The following is a 23,904-nucleotide window of genomic DNA, read 5'->3' as shown; positions in this document are numbered from 1 at the left end:
ATTCCGGCTTCTCCAAAAAGAAGTGATGAAAATCGCTGCCCTTAACGGGACAGCAGCCAGCACATTAAGAGAAATGCACTGCTTGTGGGCAGAATTAGGGCCAGACCTTTCCTGAAGATGACAGGAATAGATGTGAACTAGCCTATTTCTCTAAATGTGCTGGGAAAGACCGCAGCACCTGGCTCTGACTAGGATCCTGGAGCCAAACTCAGCTCTACCATCAATGTAATGATGATTTTTTCCCATTTATTTACCTGCTGCAATCAAAAAAATGTGAACCAATCTGAATCTTTGATTTCATTCACTTTGTAGCTATTACACACAATGATCTAATCAGAGAACACTGCCTCTAATGTGGAGCAATTTATCACCATAAAATGCATAAGTGGAGAACTTGGTATGTACTAATTCAAAAAAGAAAACACATCAGCAATTATGCATTAGTTTTTTATTTTAATCTTTATCCACAGGTTTGGCATCAGCCAATTTGCCTTATCACAGAAGCTGAACCCCTGGATCGCCCCTCTGCAGACCTTCCAGACGTGACCGGAACCTTGTTCTGGTTACGTCTGAGAGGTTTTCTGAGCCTCGGAGAGGCTGTGTGCTGCCTCCCCAAGGCTTCTGGTATTTGGCGAAACCAGAAGTCGCCTTAAAAAGGCTCCAGATGGCATTCTGAGCTTCAGGGTTCAGAAAGGCTCCAGTCGTATTCAGAGCTTAGGTGGGCCAAAAACTACAGATTTGATTATCCATGGTTTTTGTTATCCTCAGGGGGTCCAGAGACAGATCCTCTGTGGATACAAAGGCACCACCTTTATCTTAATTTCGATATTAGAAAGAAACTCTTGACAGTAAGGTTTGGCAGTGGAACAGATTGCCAAGGGAGGTAGTTCACTATAGATCTTCAGGCAGAGGTTTAGCAGGCACCTGCACGATTACCTGCTACCGACGGGGTTGGGTTAGATGACCTTGTGCCCCCTTAGCAATGGATCCTGGGGATTGCATTGATGCCTTCCCCCCCCCCGCCCCTTAAGGAGGCAGAGTCTGGGGCCCACATGCTGGTGGGGTGGATGTGGATGATGTGGAGGTGGATGATGCCAAATAATTTGGAAATGTTTTTATTAATTTGTTCAATTTTTACTGACTGCATTATACTTTTCTAACAATTGTAGTTTTTTACTGGTTTGCTAATTTTCACTATTTACCTATGAATGGTGTTGATCTCTACAGCCATGGTACGGTATATGTATTTGAAGAATTATTGTACTCAGACCCAAGCCTATGCCTGTCTATTCAGAAGTAAGTCCCATATAGTCAATGTGGTTTACTCCCAGGAAACAGTAGATAGGATTGCAGCCTAAGTATTATAGACATTTTTATTGACTAATGCAATAAAACTGGTATCTTGTTATGGCTTGTACCTTGGCACAAAAGGTTGACATAGTCCATAGTTCTCACTCTCTCTCTGATAGTAAATCTAAAGTATTTCTCATTTATATAATGTCATCCATGAACATGGCACTTGGGTAGGTTAATTACTCATAGTAGTAAGTCACTACTATTAGAAATTCCTCACATCTGTTTTTATTACTCTCTAATAATTAAATTCCCTCTACCAAGTAAAGCTGGTTTTAATATTACTTGGAAAAGAAGGCCCTTAAAGCATTAGAGAGAGAAAAAAATTGTAATAATTGTTATACACAGTCATCAATGTACAGTGTTTGGCACAAATGTAACACTGGCTCCTTGCAAACTAGTTTGGAAAACAGGAGCCAGTTCTGACAAATTGACTTATTTCCCTAGAGCAAATATTCTCTCTTTTGTGTTTGTAGAAAGTCAGCAATATAACTGCACTAGACAACAGTGATTTACATATCTGCAAAACTGTTTCTAAGTAGGTATTATACCTCCCGTATTAGTTCTAAACCACTGTACAATAATTATAAACTGCAATTTGAAAATGAAGTGTGAAATTACCCTATATAATATATATAAATTATATTATAATTTATAAAATTATAAATATTACCCAATATAATATAATAATCTAGTTAAAAAGAACTTCTATCTAGTTTGAACAAGTTTGAATAAGGAGAGACAATTATGGTGACTTTAAATACATTTATCTCCCTCTGCCTTGAAACATGGCATGTCTACTGTTTTAAAAATGCATTATTCTCACATAGCAATAAACAAGTGTTAAGTACGGTGCAGATGAGGCCACCTTCCCAATTATTAAGGTCTCCTCAGTACCCTTTCCTCTTCATCAGTAATCCAAAATATGTTGCAATCTCAATAGCCTTAAGTTCCTTACATTCACAGTTTTAGTATGTGATGATATAAGAGGATTCACTATGACAGATATCCAAAGACTATTAAAAAATGTGTATAAAATACAACAGTGAAATTCAGAGCTGTCAAATAGTAAAAGTTATATACATGCTATTTCAGTGGAATCCTAGGCATGTTTACTCACTTAATTCAATGGGACTTACTCCCAGATAAGCATATATGCGATTGAAGTCTTTCTTAGATAATGTAATTTACATGATTTTTCATATTTTCAAGAGAATTCTGTGGTCTAGGGGGTAGGCAAGGCCATTTTGCAGTGGTTCCCAAACTGAGCTGTGGTTCCCTGGGGTACCATGGAAACCAACTAGGGGAGCCGTGAAATCCACATGAAAAACCTGCCACTCTATACCTGTATAGGATTGTAGCCCAAGGGCCCAATCCCATCCAATGCTGGTGAAATGGTGCCACTGGGATATAGGCTATATCCTGTCTGGGAGGGGTAGTCACTGGAGCCTTTTAAAGGTTTGGAACATGTGTTCCCTTACCATGGGGCTGCATTGTGGCTACACTGGAGCTGGAAAGTTGGATAGGATTGGGCCCCAACTGGGGAGCTGTGGCCAATGGCCCAGTAGGTCAAGGGAGCTACCAGTCGAAAAAGTCTGGGAACCATGGCCATTGTGTAACTATCAGAATAGAAAATGGAAAACTAGAGTTGGGAGCCCATACTCAAACAACCTATGGGTCTATAAAATTGAAATTAAAAGTACTACATAACAGAGAGGGTGTGCAGGCACTCGTTTTCTGTAATGAAGAGTCCCTTTGAATACCTCATTTCTCAATTCCAACCCAGACAGAAGCCTTCCACAACATATGAAGAACAAAACACAAATGGGAAGATTCAGTACAGTTAATTTATGAAAATGCTTGTTGGCCTGATGGACAGTATTTTATTTCCAAAGCCAACAGTGCTGCTGGATGTGTAATGCTCATCTCCTTAACCTGATGACTTACACTTGAGAATCAGGAAGGCAGCTGGACTGCATCAGGGGACACAGTGGTCTCTTAGTCCTGTTCTTCTGGCCATCTAAGAGAATCTCCATCCCTTCTTTCTCTTGCATCTAATCTCAATGACTGTTGGACTCTTCTGTATTTGGATAAGTTTCAAGACCTGCTCTTCCACTGACTCAAAAAAGAATGAATTTTGAAGAGATATGGCAAGGTGTGGCAGGAAGTTATGAGTCTGTGAATGCTTCTCATCCCTTGATCTTTGTTATGCTAAATATCCAGTTTCTTTTGCCCCAATGCAGTTTCTTTTGCCCTCTCCACCTAATGTTGCACCAGCAGAGGCTGCTTTATGGCTGTCATAAAGCAGCATCCTTAGATGAGCACAGAGGCTTCCCATACACCAGCAAGACAAAATGACCAGCAAGGCCCACACCAGCAAGGTTGGAGCAGGTAACCCTATGCAGGGGATTGGAGGCGAAGAGAAGTTGAACAGAGCAGGGAAGGACAGAATGTGGGGGGGGGGTTGGAATGGGCAGTGATGTGGGCAATGAGGAAGGTGGCTCAGGCCCAGGAAGGGGGCGGGATCAGTGGCCCTGTGTGCCAAATCCCAAGCCCCTTCCCAGTTCTGATCCACCTTCACAGAACAATATGGACTTGTGCCAGTGATTGAGCTGGCACAGATCTGAGTTGCCCTACAGCAGCTGCTGGGGTTTACCCCGGGGCAAGGGGACTAATGTCCTCGTAGCCCAAGGGAGACCTCCAGCAGCTGAAAATCCCCAATGGGATGTAGTGGAAGCTGTGCTAGCGCCACTGCATTGTTACATGGGAATTTAAGATAGAATGGGGCTATACGTCATGGCAGATTGATGGAGAAATGCCTACTGCATATGATGATTACTGGCGGTTAAGTGTATGCCACTCAGAGCGGTGAAAAGAATAGTCAACTTTGTACGGATTTCATTTCCAACTTCTTTTTGTCACAATAAATCAGTTATATGTGATTCTGGTTTTCCATTTTAGGGTTACTGGTTAAGAGAAGATCAACTCTTATCTTTTAGGGTGGGGTTGTTTTTAAGAAGATATTGATTCCTAACTATGTATGTGTAATATGGAGTCAGGATGCTATAACAAGTGAGCATCAGGGCAGGAAGGAAAGGGGTCCAAATTAGGGGCTTGGCCGAACAGACTTGTGGACAAAAACAGAATTCTGCTCATAAGCCTATTTTTATCAAAGGTTGGCAACCACAGATTTACCCCAAGATATACAGAAAGGCAGGAGACATTTGAGACCAACTGAATAATTCAGTGTATTCAGCTGGGTATCATTTTACTGAAGTTCTTTGCTTCCAAACATTCTGAGCAATTTAAGGATCTCGTTACCTGCTGGCACAACAGTGCAATTTTGACTGGCCAGCATGTTCCAGAGAAAACAGCTCCTTTTTCAAAACTCAATCATATGAGTGAAAGGTCCATTTGTGTCCACTTTCAAGACCTGCCGGTTTCCATATGTGCCATGCTTCAGAACAACACCCGCCTCGGAACATTTGGCATTGGCCATCAATTCTCTTTCACACAGAGTCACCAACAGGGAATACAGGACATTCCCTCTTTCCTTTTCAATGTTGGCATGATATTGCATGTTTCTTCCCTTCAATTTACCACCCAGGGTGGCCTGAGGTATTATTAATATACTGCCTGGCAAATCCAGAATGGAAACGTATTTGCCACCTTCAGTCTCACTTAACTTCACATTCAGGAGTGTATTTACTGCAAACATAAAGAGATTAGTATTAGCAGGTCTTTAAATTGTTGGACCTCAACAAAGAGGCATGTTAAATTCTACCCATGATGACAGAAGTCAAGACATCTCACACAATGAATTGTAGAGCTATAAATTGTTTCAATTATTTGGAAATTTAAATGCCCAGCCTCTTCCACATCAGCCCAAGAGAAATAAATTTACCTGTCTATCAGCTCCCTCTACTGGCTACCTGATATAATGTTTTTTTTGAAATACATGTGCAACTCTAATCCTTCTAAGCTGTGCTGGGTTTATCACTTGGTATTCTATTGAGTAACAAACACAGTAGATAAAACTAACAACTAGAACAGCAGATTCAACATAACCAACTACTAAGTGAACCCTAACTGAAGATTCACTTATGTATAGTGAATGTGCCTAACACAAAGAAGAGGGGTGACATGCAAGCCTGAAATGTGCTCTCTTAATTGGCCTGCTATCACATATGAAGCCCCTTTATGGTAAACCCAACAATTCATCTGAAAAGTGCCAGTGACAGAAAGGAAAAACACAATTTAATTTTCAGCATTTGAGGGCTCAGGGCCAATGTACTGTATTCTTACTTTATTGCACTTTATTCCAGAGGTTCTCAATCTCCCAGAACCACTGTAAATGTGTACAGGAGAGCAGGTAAGGCAGCGACGCGATCCCCAGGATCGTGTTGCCAAAGGGGGTACAAGGGCTGCCATGTTCTTACCAGTCCCTACAGCAGCCTCCTGGGAGTGAGGGGAGCCCTATGCGACTCTCCGCAGGGCTCCCCAATCTTCAGAAAACAAAGGTTTTCTAAACCTTAAACCACTTTCAATTTCTAAAGCTCGAGGAGCCCTGTGGAGGGTCACGCAGGGCTCCCCGCACCCCCAGAAGGCTGCTGCAGAGACTGGTAAGTACATGCCAGCCCCTGCGCCCCCCCCTTAGTGATCCTGGGGATTGTGTCGCTGCCTTCCCCAGCCCCTTAAGGGGGCAGAGTCCAGGGCCCTCAGGGTGAGGCGTCGCGACACCCCAGTTTGAGAACTACTCCTTTATTCTATTCTTACTTTATTGCAGCCTTGCAGTAAATTATCTTGTAAATTATGCTGAGTAAATTCTTAAGATCTCCAGCAAGTTTCATAGCTATGAAGGAATTGGGCAGCCCCATCCGAGGCTGCCCTACTGCTGGTGCTGCAGCTCCAGTGATGGGGAGGCCTACACCACTCTGTCAACACCACAGATCGATCCCTGGCTGCTGGCAGGTAAAAGCTGAGTGTGCAGGGGGAGGGCAGAATGGGGGGCAACACCTCCAGGAGGCGGTTGGGACCGACAGAGACCTCCTCCACCAAATTCTATGCCCTTTGTCGAGCTCAAAAGTCTGACATGGGGCTTCTCGAGTCTGTGCCAGTGTAATAACTGGCATTTACTTGAGAAGCCCCATTGAGCAGGCTGGGGCTTTATTCGGGGTAAGGGGTTGAATCCAACACAAGATCAGGGAGTGTGTTGGTCGTTTGGAACTGCCATTCCTGTGCTGGATAGGATTGGGCCCTAAATCTGGGCCTTTCTGCCCATATCCTCGGCCAGTGTTTTTCAAACTGTGGTTTTGGGCCCACTAGGTGAGTCGTGAACCAATTTAAGGTGGGTTGCTTAGCACATACCTCAGCCACCATTGAAAATACAGAGCTGAAAATACAGGGTACAAAGCTGCTGGGCAGAGCACACTCTTGGTGGGAGAGAGGCATGATGCTTTGCCTTGAATAGGTGGAAAGATGGGATGCTTGAAAGGGGGGAGGACTGTCTGGTTGGAGAAGGATCCAAGTCTGCATTCTGCTTTGACTTCCGAACTGGAATGTTTTAATTCTGAGCTATGCAAAATAACAGCATAAGCGCGATGTGTAAAGGGACCTTTGGCTGATCACAGCTTAGGTTTCAGACCTAAACTGATGTTATTTCTGGCCATGATGTCATTTCCAGGTTAATGACATCACTTGAGGTGGGTCCCAAAAGATTGTCATTCTAAAAATTGGGTCCTGGTGCTAAACAGTTTGGGAACCACTGCCCTATGCACTACACTGGAATGGCCTGCCAAGGGACTATTACCCAGTATAGTTTAGAACATTTATATACCAACATTCAACAAAAAACATTCACAAGACAGTTTACAGAGCCAAGATGATCCACATATACTAACTTACACTAACTATTCTGGAATAGCAATTTCTTCTCTTTTCCCAGGTTCATGCTTACAATCACTAATGGATGATTAGAATCTGCATTTCACCCCAAGTATAAACAGAAAAGGTAAAAAAAATCCTCTTCCTTCAATAGTGCCTCAACTCTAAGGCTAAATATGGCACTATATTAATAATACATTCTGCCTCAACAAGTTTATTAACAGCCATCTTAATAAGAGCAAGTTAATTAAAAAGTGTATTTAACTTGCATGCAGCAGGACTCTGAATGAATGAAATACTCGCTCGGTATAATTCCCCCCAGCAGTTTTCATTGTATCAAAGCATCTAATTACAAAACTTCATTACATGAAATCCTGTAATTTTCTTACAACTTATCTTATGCTAGGTTTAACAGCTGCTCTGTGTGTATTTTATTTTAGCACTGTTGTTTTCAAATCACCTGCTTTAAGACTATTTCATCTAAAAACTTACCCATTTTTGGAACAATTTCCTCCGTGGTCCCTTTGAAGAAACAGATGTAAATAATAAGTCCTCGTTCAATCTACACAAACCAACAAAGAAATATATTTATACCACCATATAGCTGCACAGTATTTCTCTATAACTGAGCAGACCAATTTGCTCTGTGCATGAAACCTCACTTAATTTGTGAAACCACACATTTCAGTACACTTGTACACTTCAGTACACAGTACACATTTCACAGCAATGAAAATATTTTGACTAAAACAAAGGCAATTTTTCAGTTGCTGGCATGCTGAAATAAAATGTCACCATAGTCAAAAAAGGTCACATGCTCCATTTCTTTCAGGGTTAGGAAATCCTTTAAGAGCCCTTTGGAATAAAATGAACAATTTTTCTACACAGAATATACATTTTACTGCATCCCAAATGTCATGCTTTTAAAAGCAACAGCCTCTGTGAGAAACTATTGTTTCCATATTCTTTGGGTTCTATCAGAGGAATGTTTCTTAGCAATCCTATGCATGTTTGTTCAGTGTTCACTGGGGCTTACTCCTTAGCACGTGTGTTTAGGATTGCAGTTTTAGGATTCCTAAATCTTGTGTTAATCCAACAAAGAGCCCAATCCTATGCATGTCTACTCAGAAGTAAGTCCCCATAAGATTCAATGGGGCTTACTCCCAGGAAAGTGCAGATAGGATAGGGCTGTAACTTGGCTCTCTAAGGGCACAATCCTAACCTGGTCTACTCATAAGCAAGTCCTATTTTGTTCAATGGGGCTTACTCTCAGGAAAGTGTGGTTAGGATTGCAATAAGGAATGATAGCTCAATCCTTAACTGCACTGGTGCAGTGAGTCCACATGGCGGTTGAAGGGATATTTTTCCCCTTAACCCAGATAAAGCCCCAGCCATCCCTATGGGGCTGCTCAGATCCATGCAAGCTATATTGCTGGCAGAAATCCAAGAAGCTTCTTACAGAGCTGGGGTTTAAATGTAGCTGCCCTGCTGCCACTGATCCCACCTTCCTCTCAGGCCAGATCATCCCAATTCCACCCTCCCCTGCCAACAATGCCCCCTCCTCACCTCCAACACACGCTCCCACCACCCTCTCCCAGCCTGTGCTGCCCAGTGCAATCGTACCTGTGCTGGCTGGCACAGGGATGCGATGTGGTGCTGCCAAGCCAGCATGGGTCTTCATGCTGGCCCAGCTGGCTCTTGAGTAGCCGCAGGAGGTCTGGTCTAGAGCAAGGGTGCTCAGACTTTCAATTTTAGGGATCCTGGACCTATAAAATTGTGTAGGAGAGATAATTTCAGCAGGTGCAGCTTGTCATCTGTGGGATGACAAGTTACACCTGCTGAAATTCTCACTTCTATACACTTGTTAAAGGTCCAGCATCCCTAAAGTTGAAAGTTTGAGCACCCCTGCTCTAGAGGGTAGAGCCTCCCTTTGCCTGAAGATAACATCCACAGGTCGCCAGTTTGAGGCCACTAGCACCGTGCGACCTTGAAGCAGCTGGCAAGCTGAGCCGAGCTATTCCATCTGCTCTGAGCGTGGGAGGATGGAGGCCAGATCAGAATGAAACATCTGAATTGTTGTGGCTCTTGAAAGATAAAACCTTCTTTCAATTGTAAAAATCCCTACGGGGATTTAGGATAGCCTGCCTTGAATAAAGTCTGAGGAGAAATCTGACAACCAAGAAAGGCAGTATATAAATACCTGTATTATTATTATGGCATATTTATGAAACTCTGAGCCAGCACGGGGACAACTGCATTGGCTCAAGGGAGCCTTAGGATAGTGCTGTAAGTTTGTTAGGATACAACTCTATATTTCTTGAACAAATAGCTATCTAGTTTTGTGTGTGTGTGTGTGTGTGTGTGTGTGTTTTTGCATACACAGGTCTGAAATGTAGTCACAGGAGAGTCAGCAAAATGTTTCTAAAATTATATATATTTTTATATAATATTATTATTTAAATATTTAAATATATATACTATTATTTATATATAAAATTATATAAATGATATACTATTAGAAAAATTGTGCCAAAAAAAGCCATTTTTTGTACATCAACTGAAAAATGGCATGGATTGAAAAATGCAGCCCAGAGGCCTACAACTACAGCACTTGCTGGTTATCTCAAAGCATTATGTGGGCTTCCATAAAAAACTGTTATGGGAGTAAGTCCTACTGAACAGAGTGGGATTTACTTCTGAGTAGATATGCAGAAGGTTGCACTGTGAGTGCCCTTAACCCATTTTTGGATGATTCTGGATCATTTGTTGATGATCACAGTACAGTATTTTACTACTGTACGGAATTATTGCAAGAATTACATCACTTGGCATTTATGCCATTAAACAACTTAACATATTCAACACTTTTCCACAGTTCATTGTAATATTCAGTATATTGTATTGGCAACCTTCAGTCTCAAAAGACTCTGGTATCGCGCTCTGAAAGGTGGTTCTGGCACAGCATCTAGTGTGGCTGAAAAGGCCAAACCGGGAGTGACAATCCCTTCCACACTGGGAGCAAGTGTAGTGTGTCCCTGGTCTGTCTCCCTGGCTATGGGCCTATTCAGTATATTCAGTAATATTCAGTATAACTATCTCTGTAATTCCATATGCTGAGAGTCTGTGATATGCCCAATGCCAACAAGTGAAATTGTGGCTTTTAAACCAGAAGCTTCATCACTCACTCTTCAGTCTCTTGGACTGCAGGTCTATACACACTTAGATGGGAGTAAGTCCCACTGAACTCAATGGAGCTTACGTCTGAGTAGACAAATATAAGACTGTACTGTCCCTGCATTTTCATGCACAAGGCTTAAATTGCCTTTGAAGCATTTTCTTAATGCAGAACACAGGACTCTGTCCTAAAAATGTGTTCAGGTTTCACCCTGGCATGACAAGTACTGGTAGTATTTATTATTATTATTATTAACAGTATTTATATACCGCTTTTCAACTAAAAGTTCACAAAGCGGTTTACAGAGAAAAATCAAATAACTAAATGGCTCCCTGTCCCAAAAGGGCTCACAATCTAAAAAGATGCAAATGAATACCAGCAGAGAGCCACTAGAACAGACAGTGCTGGGGTGAGGTGGGCCAGTTACTCTCCCCCTGCTAAAAAAAGGAGCACCCACTTGAAAAAGTGCCTCTTACCCAATTAGTAGGGGTTAGTATACTATTAGTATACAATTAGTATACTGCAGGGATGTGTGGGGGTCGGGTGGGGAGGGGAAGCAGGTGAGTCAGAGCCTCTCCACCAGAGCCCTCCAAGAAGCACTGCTGCCCTGTCAGATGTACAGGCACTCAGAACCCACATGGTTCCCCCCACCCCTGGACCAGAGATGTGCAGTGGGTGGGGAGGCAGGTGAGACACAGCCTCCCTTCCAGAGTCCTTTGAGAAGTGCATCGCCTTTGAGGTTCGGGGTGGGGAAGCAGGTGTGGCAGAGCCTCCTCACCAGCGTCCTTGGAAAAGGGCACCGAGTGCTTGCACACCTCCCACGAGGGCAGCGCACTTGGAAAGGCTCCAGCGGGGAGGCTCTGCCTCACCTGCCCTCCCTCCCGTCCACATGCCCGTCCTGGAGCACTACTTGAGGAGGGGCCGCGAGGAGCCCCCAGCGCGCAGCCTGTCCCTGGAGCCCCGATCGGGCCAGGGAGACGCTCCGCCTTGCAAAGCCGGGAAGAGGAAGCGGCTGCCCCGGCGGGAGCTCACCTGCACCCAGCGCGCCTCGGAGCCCGGCTCGGGGGGCTTCACCTGCAGCCGGGCCGACAGGCACTGCTGGAGGAGCGCGCGCGCCAGCGGCGAGGCTGCGCTGCCGGAGCCGGCCATGGAGACCCTCCTCCGCGGCACCGCCTCCGGGAGGGACGCGCCGCCCTCTGCGCTCCCGAGGCCGAGCTGGCGGGGAGCGGCCAGGAGAAGGGCCTCCCTGCACGCCGCTCTCCTCCTGCGCCTCTGCCGGGAAGAGCCGGCCCCCAGCAGGCCTGCGCAGGAACCAGCTCCGCTCGCCCTCTCCTCCAGCCAGCACTTCCCTGCCCAGGTGCAGAGATTCCGGGCTCCACCCACTGTAGTTGCGCTCATCATCCTACAGCCGTTCCCAAACTGTGGGTCCCGGACCCACCAGTGGGTCATGAGCCAGACGGGGCAGATGAGGCTCTGGGCATCAAGGGTTCAACAAGCTGCTACTGGGGGGTGCCCTGCTGCCTGCTCACCATGATAGCCACACCCCCTGGCAGCATTGGGCAGCAGCTTCTAGGGCAAAGAGCCTGGGAACCATTGCTCTATACCAGGGGTCTCCAAACTTTTTGACCAGCGGGCTGCATCAAATGTCTGGCACGGTTCTGAGAGCTGGGAAAAAAATTTAATTATAAAATTTATATAAGTAAGTTAGAGCTGGAACTTAGATGTGTGAATAAATGAAGGAATGGGCTCATTCATTCAACCTCTCTGGCCCTTAGAACACCCTCCAGATGCAACCAGAGCACAGCTCCAGTCATGTTCGGCAAAGTGGGCCAGGGGCTTTCAGGGGACAAGAGGCTGTCTGTGGGCTGGATAGAGGCTTGCCACAGGCCGCATCTGGCCCCTGGGCCAGGGTTTGGAGACTCCTGGTCAATACAGTGGTTCTCACAGTTGTAGCACTGGGGCCCACTTTTTAGAATGAGAATCGGTTGTGACCCACCGGAAGTGATGTCATGACCGGAAGTGGCATCATCAAGCAGGAACATTTTTAACAATCCTAGGCTGCAATCCTACCCATACTTACCCAGGAGTAAGTTTCAATTACTATCACTGTTAAAAGCACATACATAGTAGCTTGTTAAAAGTACAGAGCTGTAACATTACCCCAGAGGCAGTCACATACATGGTAGAATCAAGACTAATATATTAAAAATAAAATATGGAAATGAATGGGGACCCACCTGAAATTGGCTCGTGACCCACCTAATGGGTCCCGACCCACAGTTTGAGAAACACTGGTCTATGATATTCATCAAGACCCTATTGGATTGGCTGGATGAATCTTTTGAATCTATTGCATCTTTTGATGCGTATGCAAACCCGCATAAAATGAATGTGTAAAGGATTGTCTAACCAGCATATTCCACTGATTGGCTAGTGTCTATAATGTCACCAAACACACCTTCTGCCAATTTCGAAAATAAATTGCTTCACTCAGGACACAGTCCAATCCAACATTCCAGCACTGATGCAGCTGCAATGCATTACCTCACCTTGAACATGTCTGCCCCCCCATCACAGGGTGCAGCACACGCCCCATGGCTGCATCAGTGCTGGAAAGTTGGATGGGACTGGGCCCTTATATATTTTTAATGCAACCATTTCAAAAGCACATGTTGCTTTGGAGGTGCAAGAAAGAGAGCAGAACATTTCCTTGCAGGTAAGAAAATCTATTGTGCAAATTATGAAACCGGGTTCAGACTGTGAATCCTCTGCAGCTCTTGAAATATTACATTAGTCTTCACAAAATTTTGTGCTGCAGGCCCAGAAATGGCTACTCATGCATTGCCACTGAAATAGATGTTGTTAATTCTTGTCCTTATTGGTATATTTCCTTAATCTGAATGTAGTAAGGCTAAGCCTATGAAATTGGTTTGCCTCAAAATGGGAGCCAGCTGCTTTTTGATGATAAAGAATGGAAAAAAAGTACTCATAAACAGTGGCCTTTAATAGGAAAATAATAAATGTGTGTTGGTAAAAATAGAAAGGCTGTTCGCTTCTTTAACGATAAGGTAAACATTTATTGTATGTAAGACCAAACCTGACATTTTGCAGCTCTTCCTGCTGCTGCTCAACTGTGTTTGCTTTTTCTTCCTTGTAACATCTAATGCCAACAATAAGTGCTGTGCCATCATCATGCTGGCCCTCTTGCTGCCATTACATCATACCTTTGGCTGGGGGGATTGGAAGATGCTTAGCAGCATGACTTTATACCATACTTTGTTTGTATTAACTGGTCTGAGGAAGAGAGAGTGAAGAGGCAGAGAATGGCAGCATTTTAGAAAATCCAGTTTGGCCCTAAGGTGGTGTTCTAACTTGTGTTTGCTATTACTTAAAATAATTAAGAGTCAGTGTGTTACTTTGATTTTAAATAATTCACCCAACAATGCTGAGACTGTCTACTTTAATGTCAAATCCACTAAGAGTTATGAATATGTAACGACTGGAAGTACATGTAAAAAGGCGCAAGAAAGTATAAGATCTGTTAATCGAGATAATAATCAAACAATGTAATGTGATGCGTACAGGAAAAACCTAGAAATAAAGTAACTTTATCCAGGTGTGTTGACTATCCCAGTTTCCTTCTTTACAACTTTGTCACACCCAGGGCCAAAGGTTGCATCAGTTACACCGAAGGAATTGATATGTTGGTACTATATTCCACTTTCATTATGCATCTACAGCACACCAGCCCCCCTACCCCAATATTGTTTTGCAGGCAATACTGACATTGGTGTGTGTGAGCGCATGCGCGAAAAAGTACTTTCCATATTCCGCACACATGTGTAGCATTGCTGAATGATGCGCATCCCTTTCCCATGGTCCTTGCCTGTTTCTGGAGGCCTTCACTCAGTGATTTATATGAAATTTTACGAATTATTTTGGTAACAAGAACTTTGCCACACAGTGTACTTATTCCTCAGATCTTTCTGAACATCACGCTTGGCCTGGGTATTCCATAGTGTCTCCTCTACAAAGGGATGCGGGTGTGATGCATTGTATGAAGAGGAATCTAACTAATGTTTTAAAGATCACGAGTATATTACTTTCATTCCTGCTCCGTGGGGATGTGCAGAACTAACACTTGATTTCCAGAAGTAACTAAACTAGATTTAACTTAGAATATGAAGTAGTTCTGAAGCCTCATCCAGTGATTATAGCAGCAGCACATCCGAAACAGCTATTGACATGGTCAAAGAACAGTGATGATGTCTACAACTTAAAAACTAAATAAAAGCAAAAGATTGCGACAGATTTCTTTGCTGATCTAAATCCTTTCTTCTATAGTAAAAATATTTGTAGGATACATTCAGCACTTTTAAAAAGAGAAATAGATGGCCAGAAAAAATCGCAGCCTGAACAACCACGGAATCCTACTTGGTGTGAAGTCAGCCCTCATTTTGTAGTAACTTGCCTCCGTTAATGCAATACTCTGCTTGCTTCACTAGTCTCACCCTTTTCATAAAGTTTTGATCAGACTTGGGGCCCAGTCCTATCCCATTTTCCAGGGCTAGTGCAGCTGTGCCAATGAACTGCATCCTGTGGTGTTTCAGAGGCCTCCTCAAGGTTCCAGAGGCCTCCAGGTTCCAGAGGACAGTTCCAGAGGCCTCTTCAAGGTATGGGAACATTTGTTCCTTTACCATCGGGCTGCAATTTGGCTGCACCTGTGCTGGAAAGTTGGATAGGATTGGGCCCTTAATAGCCATCCAGGTGCTGTTTTTCTTTTGGCTTTCGGAGGAGAAAAAAAATAACTAAATGAAACAACCAAATAAGCTAACACTTTCAAATTCTTAATGAATATGCATTTAGCCTAATAAGACATAGGCTGCGTGCCAGCGTTGCTTCATGATTAGACTTGTAATACAGTTTTAAGCTTTATAGTTTTATCAGCATTGAGAAAGAATATTTTATTTTTCTCAACATTTTTTTTTAAAGAGAGGTAAAGCATCTCATTTCACATTTGATATTATGGAATAAAGTTTCCTGAAGAATGCCAGAGCAAACTTTTCTGATTAGAATGGACACAAAACAATTGCAGAAGAGTACTGTGGCAGTTTTCATTGATCTCTGACCCAAAGCAGAGCTATCAACCAAGAACTCAAACTATGGCATACTTCCAAGATTTGGAAGGCAGGGTTTAGGGAAGCAGACAGTCAATAGAAAACAGGAGACGGTCTACTAAACCACTGTGCAAAAGTTGTGGGTCACTACTGCTGGCCAGATACCTTAGTTGTCCTCATGTGTGAATGAAACTATATCCAATAGTGTGTATGAAATCTCCAGGTGCCACTAATGCAGACCAGCCCATACTTAACCCCTTTTTGTTCTGAATCATTCAAGGTCTGGTTGTTTAAACTGCATTTATGCAAACTTCACTGAGGACAACCATGGCTTAAGAAGCATCTCAGGCTAGAAAGTGCATTTTTACACTGGCATTTTAATATCATCAAAAGTGCTTTTCTTTCTCTTTCTGTTACTGTGAATATTAAACAGAAGGATAACAAAAAGATGTAGTCAGTATAAAATAGTTATAGTATGAAGGGAAACAGGAAGAAGAAGAATTTCACTATCCATCCAAATTGTATTAGTTGCTTTTGCACAGTTTTGTAATGTCACAATAGGGATGGATGTAGCTGCTATATCATGATCTCCTACATCAAGATCTACTGGATTTTCCCAAGAGATAAACTGTACTGATTTATCAACATTAGAATGCCATCCCCCCCAGCTCCTATGCTTTTAATAAATGCATGATGGGAAAAAATTCAATAAGTAACTTTTTCTCAGCTGGAGGGGAGTGTTCAGCTTGCCACACTGTGGATAAAGTTCTGGTAGAATTAAAGCAGACTCTTCAATAAATAAGTATCCACATACAAGGTATCTTGTAGACCAGTGTTTCTCAAACTGTGGGTTGGGATCCACTAGGTGGGGCCATGAACCAATTTCAGGTGGGTCCCATTCATTTAAATATTTTAGTTTTAATATAGTAGACTTGATACTCCCATGGCATGTAACTGCATTTGGGGAAATATTACAGATCTATAATTTTAATAGCCTATTACAGTGGTTATCACACACTGGGACCCACTTATTAGAATGAGAATCTGTTAGGACCCACCAGAATGATGTCATGCCCAGAGGTGACATCATCAGGCAGGAAAATTTTTTAATAATCCTAGGCTGAAATCCTTCCCACACCTACCCAGGAGTAAGTCCCACTTACTATCATTGTTAAAAGCATCTACATAGGAGCCTGTTAAAAGTACAGATCTGTAACATTGGGCAGGAGGTCTGGTCTAGAGGGTAGAGCCTCCGTCTGCCTGAAGATAACATCCACAAGGTCGCCAGTTCGAGGCCACCGGCACCGTGCGACCTTGAAGCAGCTGACAAGCTGAAGCCGAGCAATTCCATCTGCTCTGAGCGTGGGAGGATGGAGGCCAGAATGTGAAGCCAGATCGGAATGAAACACCTTGAATGTAGTCGTTCTTGAAAGAAAGAACCTTCTTTGAAATTGTAAAAATCCCTATTTAATAAGGGATTTAATAAAGCCTGCCTATGTGAACCACCTTGAATAAAGTCTTGAATAAAGACCAAGAAAGGCGGTATATAAATACCTGTTATTATTATTATTATAACATTTCCCCAGATGCAGTCACATACCATGGTAGCATCAAGTCTAATATATTAAAAATAAAATATGGAAATGAATGGGGACCCACTTGAAATTGGGTTGCGACTCACCTAGTGGGTTCTGAGCCACAGTTTGAGAAACACTTGGCTATTATGTACATGCTTTTAACCAGTGGCATCACTAGGATTTGTGTCACCCGGTGCAGGAGACCTGCGCATCGCCCCATGCAGTGGGCGGGGCAACGCCCCAGGTGGAGGGCATGGTGATGTACCATCACCCCACCCCCACTGGTTTTTTGGCTGCATCTTTTGTTAGAACACAGATATTGAATGTGGTTTGTTTCATTGCATTCTGCATGATATTGCGCATTGAATGATGCGTGATGGGATGGGATTATTCCTCCAAATTCTGATTTTAGTGATTCTGAAAACTTGTAGAGTCTCACACATACACACCCCTTGTCAACTCACTAACACCTTATTGCAGCAGTTCTCAAACTTTTAGCACTGGGACCCACTTTTTAGAATGACAATCTGTCCAGGACCCATTGGAAGTGATGTCATGGCCAGAAGTGACATCATCAAGCAAATTAAAATAAATAATTATAAATAATTAAATTAAAATAAATCTGTAAGGACCCACCAGAATGATGTCATGACCAGAGGTGACAAATAAGGTAATTAAATTAAAGGTAATTAAATAAGTGGGGAGCCAGTCCTGTTCTACCAAGTGTATCTACTCTGAAGTAAGTCCCATAGTGGTCAATGGGGCTTACTCTCAGGAAAGTGTGGGTAGAATTGCAGCCTGTGAGCATGTCTACTCAGCCTATGCATTTCTACTCAGAAGTAAGTCCCATAATGGTCAATGGAGCTTACTCTGTAGTCTGCCTGCAATAACACCCCCCCCCCCAAAAGAATCAGTGAGATTTTCAGCCGTCCCAGTGCCCAGTTTAAAGTTCTTCTATTTCAGTCATATCAATACAAGACCCACCTGGCTTTTCAAGTGCAAAACAGAAAACTTTCCCCTTACCAGTTGAAGCCTCTTTTTTGTCCTTTTCAGGGGGGGGCACTTTTCGGGGGGAGGGGAGAAGGATGCCTTCTGGATGGAGCTGGAGCATTCATTGTGCTCCAATGGAGCAATGCTCCATTGTGCTCCAATGCTCAATGGAGCTGGAGCATTCATTGTGCTCCAGCTCCTTTGGCTCTGGACCATTCTGGTGTCCTCACATTCCCCTTTGCCTAGCCTGAACACCAGCCAAGGCAGTCTGCCTACTCATGAGTAAATGCGACCATGAGACTGCTTTGCTTTGCTTTGCAACTGGGAGGGAGGGAGGAACCTCCTTCTCAGATGTTTTTGGGGGCTGCATTCATTGGATCGACCATTCTGACATCCTTGGAGTCCTCTCAGCCTACCCTTTCTGGCAGACTATGGCAAGTATGCCTACTCACGAGTAAACGTGTGATATAGCTCACTTTCACTTTCCATAGGGCTCCATACATTTTTTCTTTCCAGTTTTTTGGCCATAACTTTTGAACGAAAGGAGCTATTTCAATTCTGTTTTTGCATTGCTTTCCACTGGACATTCCACATCCAACGGTGTATGGCATGATGCAGTAGCTCCTAATGCCACTATGTTAGCTTGTCACTCCCCCCCAGGGCGCGTCACCCCCCTGGTGCATCACCCGGTGCGGCCGCACCCCCGCACCCCCTAGCAACGCCACTGCTTTTAAGAATGATTGTAAATGGAATCGACTCCTGGGTAAGTGTGGGTAGGTTCGCAGCCTAGGTTTGTTAAAAATGTTCCTGCTTGATGATGTCACTTGCGGTCATGACATCACTTCCAGTGGGTCCTGACAGATTCTCATTCTGAAAAGTGAGTACCGGTGTGAAAAATTTGAGAACCACTGTTGTAGACACAGGAGAAAAACACAGCAGGCTCCTGCATTAAAGAGTTTATCATCTAAATTTCTATGGAGAGAAGAGAGATAATGTAGGATATTCTGCATGGTCAACTCAGTGGCTACGTTAGCAGTTGTTCTCTTTCTTCCAGGTCATAGGAAGCTGCCTTATACCTAATCAGACCATTGGTCCACCAGCATTGTCCAAGATGGATTTTTTTTTCTCTGCTGTACCTGGAGATGTCAGGATTGCACTTTTTTGTATGCAATGCAGATGAATCAATTGCTGAAGCACAGCCCTTCTCCAGTTGATTGAGTTAAGTATTATGACGGACACTACATATGCTGAAGAGTACTTTGCAAACTACTCTAATTCATATTGCTGTTTGCAAGCAACACTTGCTCATTAAGCACATGCCAACTGTATTTCGTATAACTTCACCCACATTAAATCCTTAGGAGGAAGTGCTTTTTACCTGGCATGGGTGCTATTCAATTATTTTCCATTAGAGGGAGCAGGGAGCAATTAGAAAAAAATATCAGAGGAACATGAGAAATACTAGGTTTGCAGACAGGAAGTCACATAATCACTTAAGGCTGCTTCACATGTTACAAGTTCAAAATAAGTCACTTCTCATAACAATTCTCCCATTACACAGTACAAAGGTTCTTCGGTACTGGAGGACTTTTGAATTACATCTCTGTTTCTTCAACCCCCCTTAACTTTAACTGAAGAAAGTAGAGAAAAACTAACAGCTATACTCTGAATATATGTTTTATTTCATTCACTTTGTAGGGAGCTATGATGCACCCCTGCATCTTCTTTTGTTTCCTCTTCCTGCATGAGAGGGGCTCCAAGGGAAGCAGAGAGATTTTAGTATAAACACCCCTGGGGTTGACCAAAAAGAGTGGAAATGTCAACAGGCGCCTCCTATTCCTTTCAAACTTGCCACCCAAAGGCCTGGTGCTAGAGCATCACTAAAAGGCTACCGTGATTCTCCTCCTGGCCACTGAAGATGCTGCAGGCATATAGCTGTGGCCAAGGAATCATAAGAACATAATCAGTGGGGATGTAAAGGGGAACAGGTAGCTTTTCAGTCTAGAACTGATGCCAGCAGCGGAGTAGCTAGAGGGGGTGCAAAGCTCTTTGTAGGTGCCTGAATGTGCCATGCAAGTGGCCCCTCCCCTTCGGAGCCATTCTTGGTGGTGGGAACAAAATGGAGGTGAATGCAGGATGGAGCACAAGGACAGTGAAGGCAAATGCTGCTGTTTTGCTCCCTCTGTACTGAATGGCTCCAAAGGAAAGGGCCTGCTTTGCACCCCCTCTAGCTATGCCACTGGATGCCAGCAACAGCGTCTCTTGACCATTAAAATCCCCACTAGCATATTAGTGACAAGGATCAATCCTGATGGATGTGTGGTTGCTGTCAGGGGCATGTACCAGCTGGATCAACCCTGTAAACAATTGTGTGCATCTATGAATGCACGTGTACATGAGATACACTGTAATCTGCATGCATTGTTTTCCCCATCAATCCTTTACACAACTGACATACATACATATAAAAAATTCACACAGAGGCACCACGAGACCATAATGACTGTACAACTGTGACACAACAATGGAAATGAAGATGACTGGCAGGACATGGGGGAAGGCAGGGTTCTCTGGAACAGGTATTAAGAAGACCTGCAAATCTCAGATGTCCTGCAACCCAGGGAAAAGGGTGGAAGATGGCTCTGCAGCAGTAGACCTGACCAGCACAGATCTCTTGGGGAGGGGGCAGCATCCCTTAGTAGACAGATTTCTCTGGAGGTCACGAGAGCAAACAAATGTTAAACAGTTCAGGAAAAACTCAGGTTGGGGACCTAGTTTTGCAGTCTCAGAGCCAATTCTCAGATTATGTGATTTCTTCTACAACAAAATCTTTTCAGCACAAGGAATGTGTAATTACACAGTGGGGGCAGATTTTGTTTATTTGTTTTATTAATTTTCTTTTTCACACTTTTATGCCGCCCTTCCTTCCTCCAAGGAGCTTAGGGTGGTGTGGATGATTCCTCCCCTCCTTTTGTCCTCACAACAACCCTGTGAGCTAGGTGAGGCTGAAAGCGACTGGAATGTGTTGCCAGTTTTCTCTCTCCTTTATGAAGCACCCTGCGGCAAGCTTGATGCCTAGCCAAAGATGTCGGGGACAGAAGGGTGCAGGGTGACCAGACGTCCTCTTTTTTTCAGGACATGTCCTCTTTTTTAGCCTCGTATCCTTGAAAAGAACTGAAATGCCCTCCTTTTCCATGTGAGTGGGCAGCACAGAACCTTCTTGGAATTAATAAATTATAGGTAATACTTATACTTATTGGCAACCTTCAGTCTCGAAAGACTATGGTATCGCGCTCTGGAAGGTGGTTCTGGCACAGCGTCTAGTGTGGCTGAAAAGGCCAATCCGGGAGTGACAATCCCTTCCACACCGGGAGCAAGTGCAGTCTGTCCCTGGTCTGTCTCCCTGGCTATGGGCCTTCCTTCTTTGCCTCAGACTGCTGGCAAAGTGTCTCTTCAAACTGGGAAAGGCCATGCTGCACAGCCTGCCTCCAAGCAGGCCGCTCAGAGGCCAGGGTTTCCCACTTGTTAAGGTCCATCCCTAAGGCCTTCAGATCCCTCTTGCACATGTCCTTGTATCGCAGCTGTGGTCTACCTGTAGGGCGCTTACCTTGCACAAGTTCTCCATAGAGGAGATCCTTTGGGATCCGGCCATCATCCATTCTCACGACATGACCGAGCCAACGCAGGCGTCTCTGTTTCAGCAGTGAATACATGCTAGTGATTCTAGCACGTTCCAGGACTGTGTTGTTAGGAACTTTGTCCTGCCAGGTGATGCCGAGAATGCGCCTGAGGCAGCGCATGTGGAAAGCGTTCAGTTTCCTCTCCTGTTGTGAGCGGAGAGTCCATGACTCGCTGCAGTACAGAAGTGTACTCAGGACGCAAGCTCTGTAGACCTGGATCTTGGTATGTTCTGTCAGCTTCTTGTTGGACCAGACTCTCTTTGTGAGTCTGGAAAACGTGGTAGCTGCTTTACCGATGCGTTTGTTTAGCTCAGTATCGAGAGAAAGAGTGTCGGAGATCGTTGAGCCAAGGTACACAAAGTCATGGACAACCTCCAGTTCATGCGCAGAGATTGTAATGCAGGGAGGTGAGTCCACATCCTGAACCATGACCTGTGTTTTCTTTAGGCTGTCCAAAATCTTGGCAGACCTTGCTAAAACGATCCATGAGCTGCTGGAGATCTTTGGCAGAGTGGGTAGTGACAGCTGCATCGTTGGCAAAGAGGAAGTCATGAAGACATTTCAGCTGGACTTTGGACTTTGCTCTTAGTCTGGAGAGGTTGAAGAGCTTTCCGTCTGATCTGGTCCAGAGATAGATGCCTTCTGTTGCAGTTCCAAAGGCATGCTTCAGCAGGACAGCGAAGAAAATCCCAAACAAGGTTGGTGCAAGAACACAGCTCTGCTTCACTCCGCTTCGGATGTCAAAGGGGTCTGATGTGGAGCCATCGAAGACAACAGTGCCCTTCATGTCCTTGTGGAAGGATCTGATGATGCTGAGAAATGCAGGGAACAACGACAGCCACTCTTTATAAGCCTTCATAGATCTCACGAAGGCTTTCGACCTGGTCAGCAGGGACGGCCTCTTCAAGATTCTCCCCAAGATCGGATGTCCACCCAGGCTCCTCAGCATTATAGGTAATATAGTTTTAAATTTAATAATAAGAAATATAGTGTTTAAATTAACCACATGAAATCTCTACAGGAATGTTTTTAGCTTTTATTTTCTCATGTCCAAAATGTTTTTTGGAGGTCCTACATTTTGCGGTTCCTGGTCCTCTTTGGCGGTTAGGACATCAGGTCACCCCAAGAAGGTGGCGCCCCAGGACTTCTCCTCCCACCATGGCCACCTACAGCGTTACCACTGGGGAAGGGGCCTGCTGCCTTTGGAGACTTTCTGTGGCAGAGAAGAAGCATCAGGCACAGCTTTGAAACAGGGAAGCTTTGAAACAGCTTTGAGGCAGGGAAGGAGGCAGTAGACTGCGGGGGTTGGGGGCGGGATGCAACCCACAAGAGGGTGCCAATAGGGCTGAGGGGTCGACATTCTGTCCCCAGTGTTTGGGGGTGAGGCTAGCACCACTCCCGTGCCCACTGCTGTCAGGGTCCAGAAAGCAACAGCAGTGGCGTAGTCAGAGGGGGTGCAAAGCACTAAGTTTTGCAGGGAGCCTCACTGCAGAGTGCAAGGGGCTCCCCTCCACTTCGGAATGCCTCAGTTTTGCTCCCCCCAGGGGAGGGGTTGCTTGCACGCAGCAGGGAGGCTCCCTGCAAAACTTAGTGCTTTGCCCCCCCTCCGTCTGGCTACGCCACTGAGCTGCAAAAGACACCAGCATCCCTCCCCCAAGCCTGCAATCCTCTGCATACTTTCCTGGGAGTCAGCCCCATTGAACTCAATGGGACTTAACTACTGAGTAGACATGCCTAGGATTGGACTCCAACAGCACAATCCTGTGTGTGTCCACTCAGAGGTAAGCCCCACTGAGTTCAATGGGGCTGGATCCCAGGAAGCACGCATGGGATTGCAGCCCAAGCCCCTAGCAAATGCAGCCCAGTGCACTTCCCTTGCTGGTGGCGCCCTGCAGCTTGGCCGGAATCCGGGAGAAAAGGGGTTCGCCTCTCTCGCGGGTAGGTGGCAAGCCCAGGACCAGCTGTGCAAGGGAGCAGTGGCGTAACTAATGAACATGTAGTGCAAAGCTCAAAATGTTGCCCCGGAAGTGATGTCACAACCAGAAGTGACAGCACGCCTGGGCTTTTTTAAAAGTGCAGATTGGGGGGAAACCTGGCTCCTACACCCAGCAGCTCACCACCCAATTGAT

The 23,904-nt window shown here is 44.6% G+C and overlaps 1 protein-coding gene across 1 annotated transcript; it reads right to left on the bottom strand.

Annotated features, from left to right (window-relative positions):
- Positions 1–471: 471 nt before the first annotated feature.
- DTD2 (D-aminoacyl-tRNA deacylase 2) lies at positions 472–11,568 on the bottom strand. Its single transcript, XM_066634428.1, has 3 exons — positions 11,444–11,568; positions 7,729–7,798; positions 472–5,061 (listed from the first exon to the last, which is right to left on the bottom strand). Exons 1-3 carry the CDS (start codon positions 11,558–11,560, stop codon positions 4,736–4,738), a joined length of 513 nt encoding a protein of 170 aa, XP_066490525.1. The 5' UTR covers positions 11,561–11,568; the 3' UTR covers positions 472–4,735.
- Positions 11,569–23,904: the final 12,336 nt, after the last annotated feature.

The sequence above is a fragment of the Tiliqua scincoides genome, chromosome 1 (assembly GCF_035046505.1).
Source record: "Tiliqua scincoides isolate rTilSci1 chromosome 1, rTilSci1.hap2, whole genome shotgun sequence".
Taxonomy (NCBI): Eukaryota; Metazoa; Chordata; class Lepidosauria; order Squamata; family Scincidae; genus Tiliqua; species Tiliqua scincoides.
Note: the sequence above shows the minus strand (reverse complement) of the source record. Positions and strands in the feature narration are given on the sequence as shown.

What these genes read in the sequence shown, in the direction of transcription:
- DTD2 (XM_066634428.1), bottom strand. Translation starts at nt 11,560, where the DNA reads ATGGCCGGCTCCGGCAGCGCAGCCTCGCCGCTGGCGCGCGCGCTCCTC. An exon ending in CCGAGGCGCGCTGGGTGCAG is followed by an intron (nt 7,799 to 11,443) that starts GTGAGCTCCCGC and finishes TGGTTTGTGTAG; the next exon opens with ATTGAACGAGGACTTATTAT. An exon ending in GGAAATTGTTCCAAAAATGG is followed by an intron (nt 5,062 to 7,728) that starts GTAAGTTTTTAG and finishes TTATGTTTGCAG; the next exon opens with TAAATACACTCCTGAATGTG.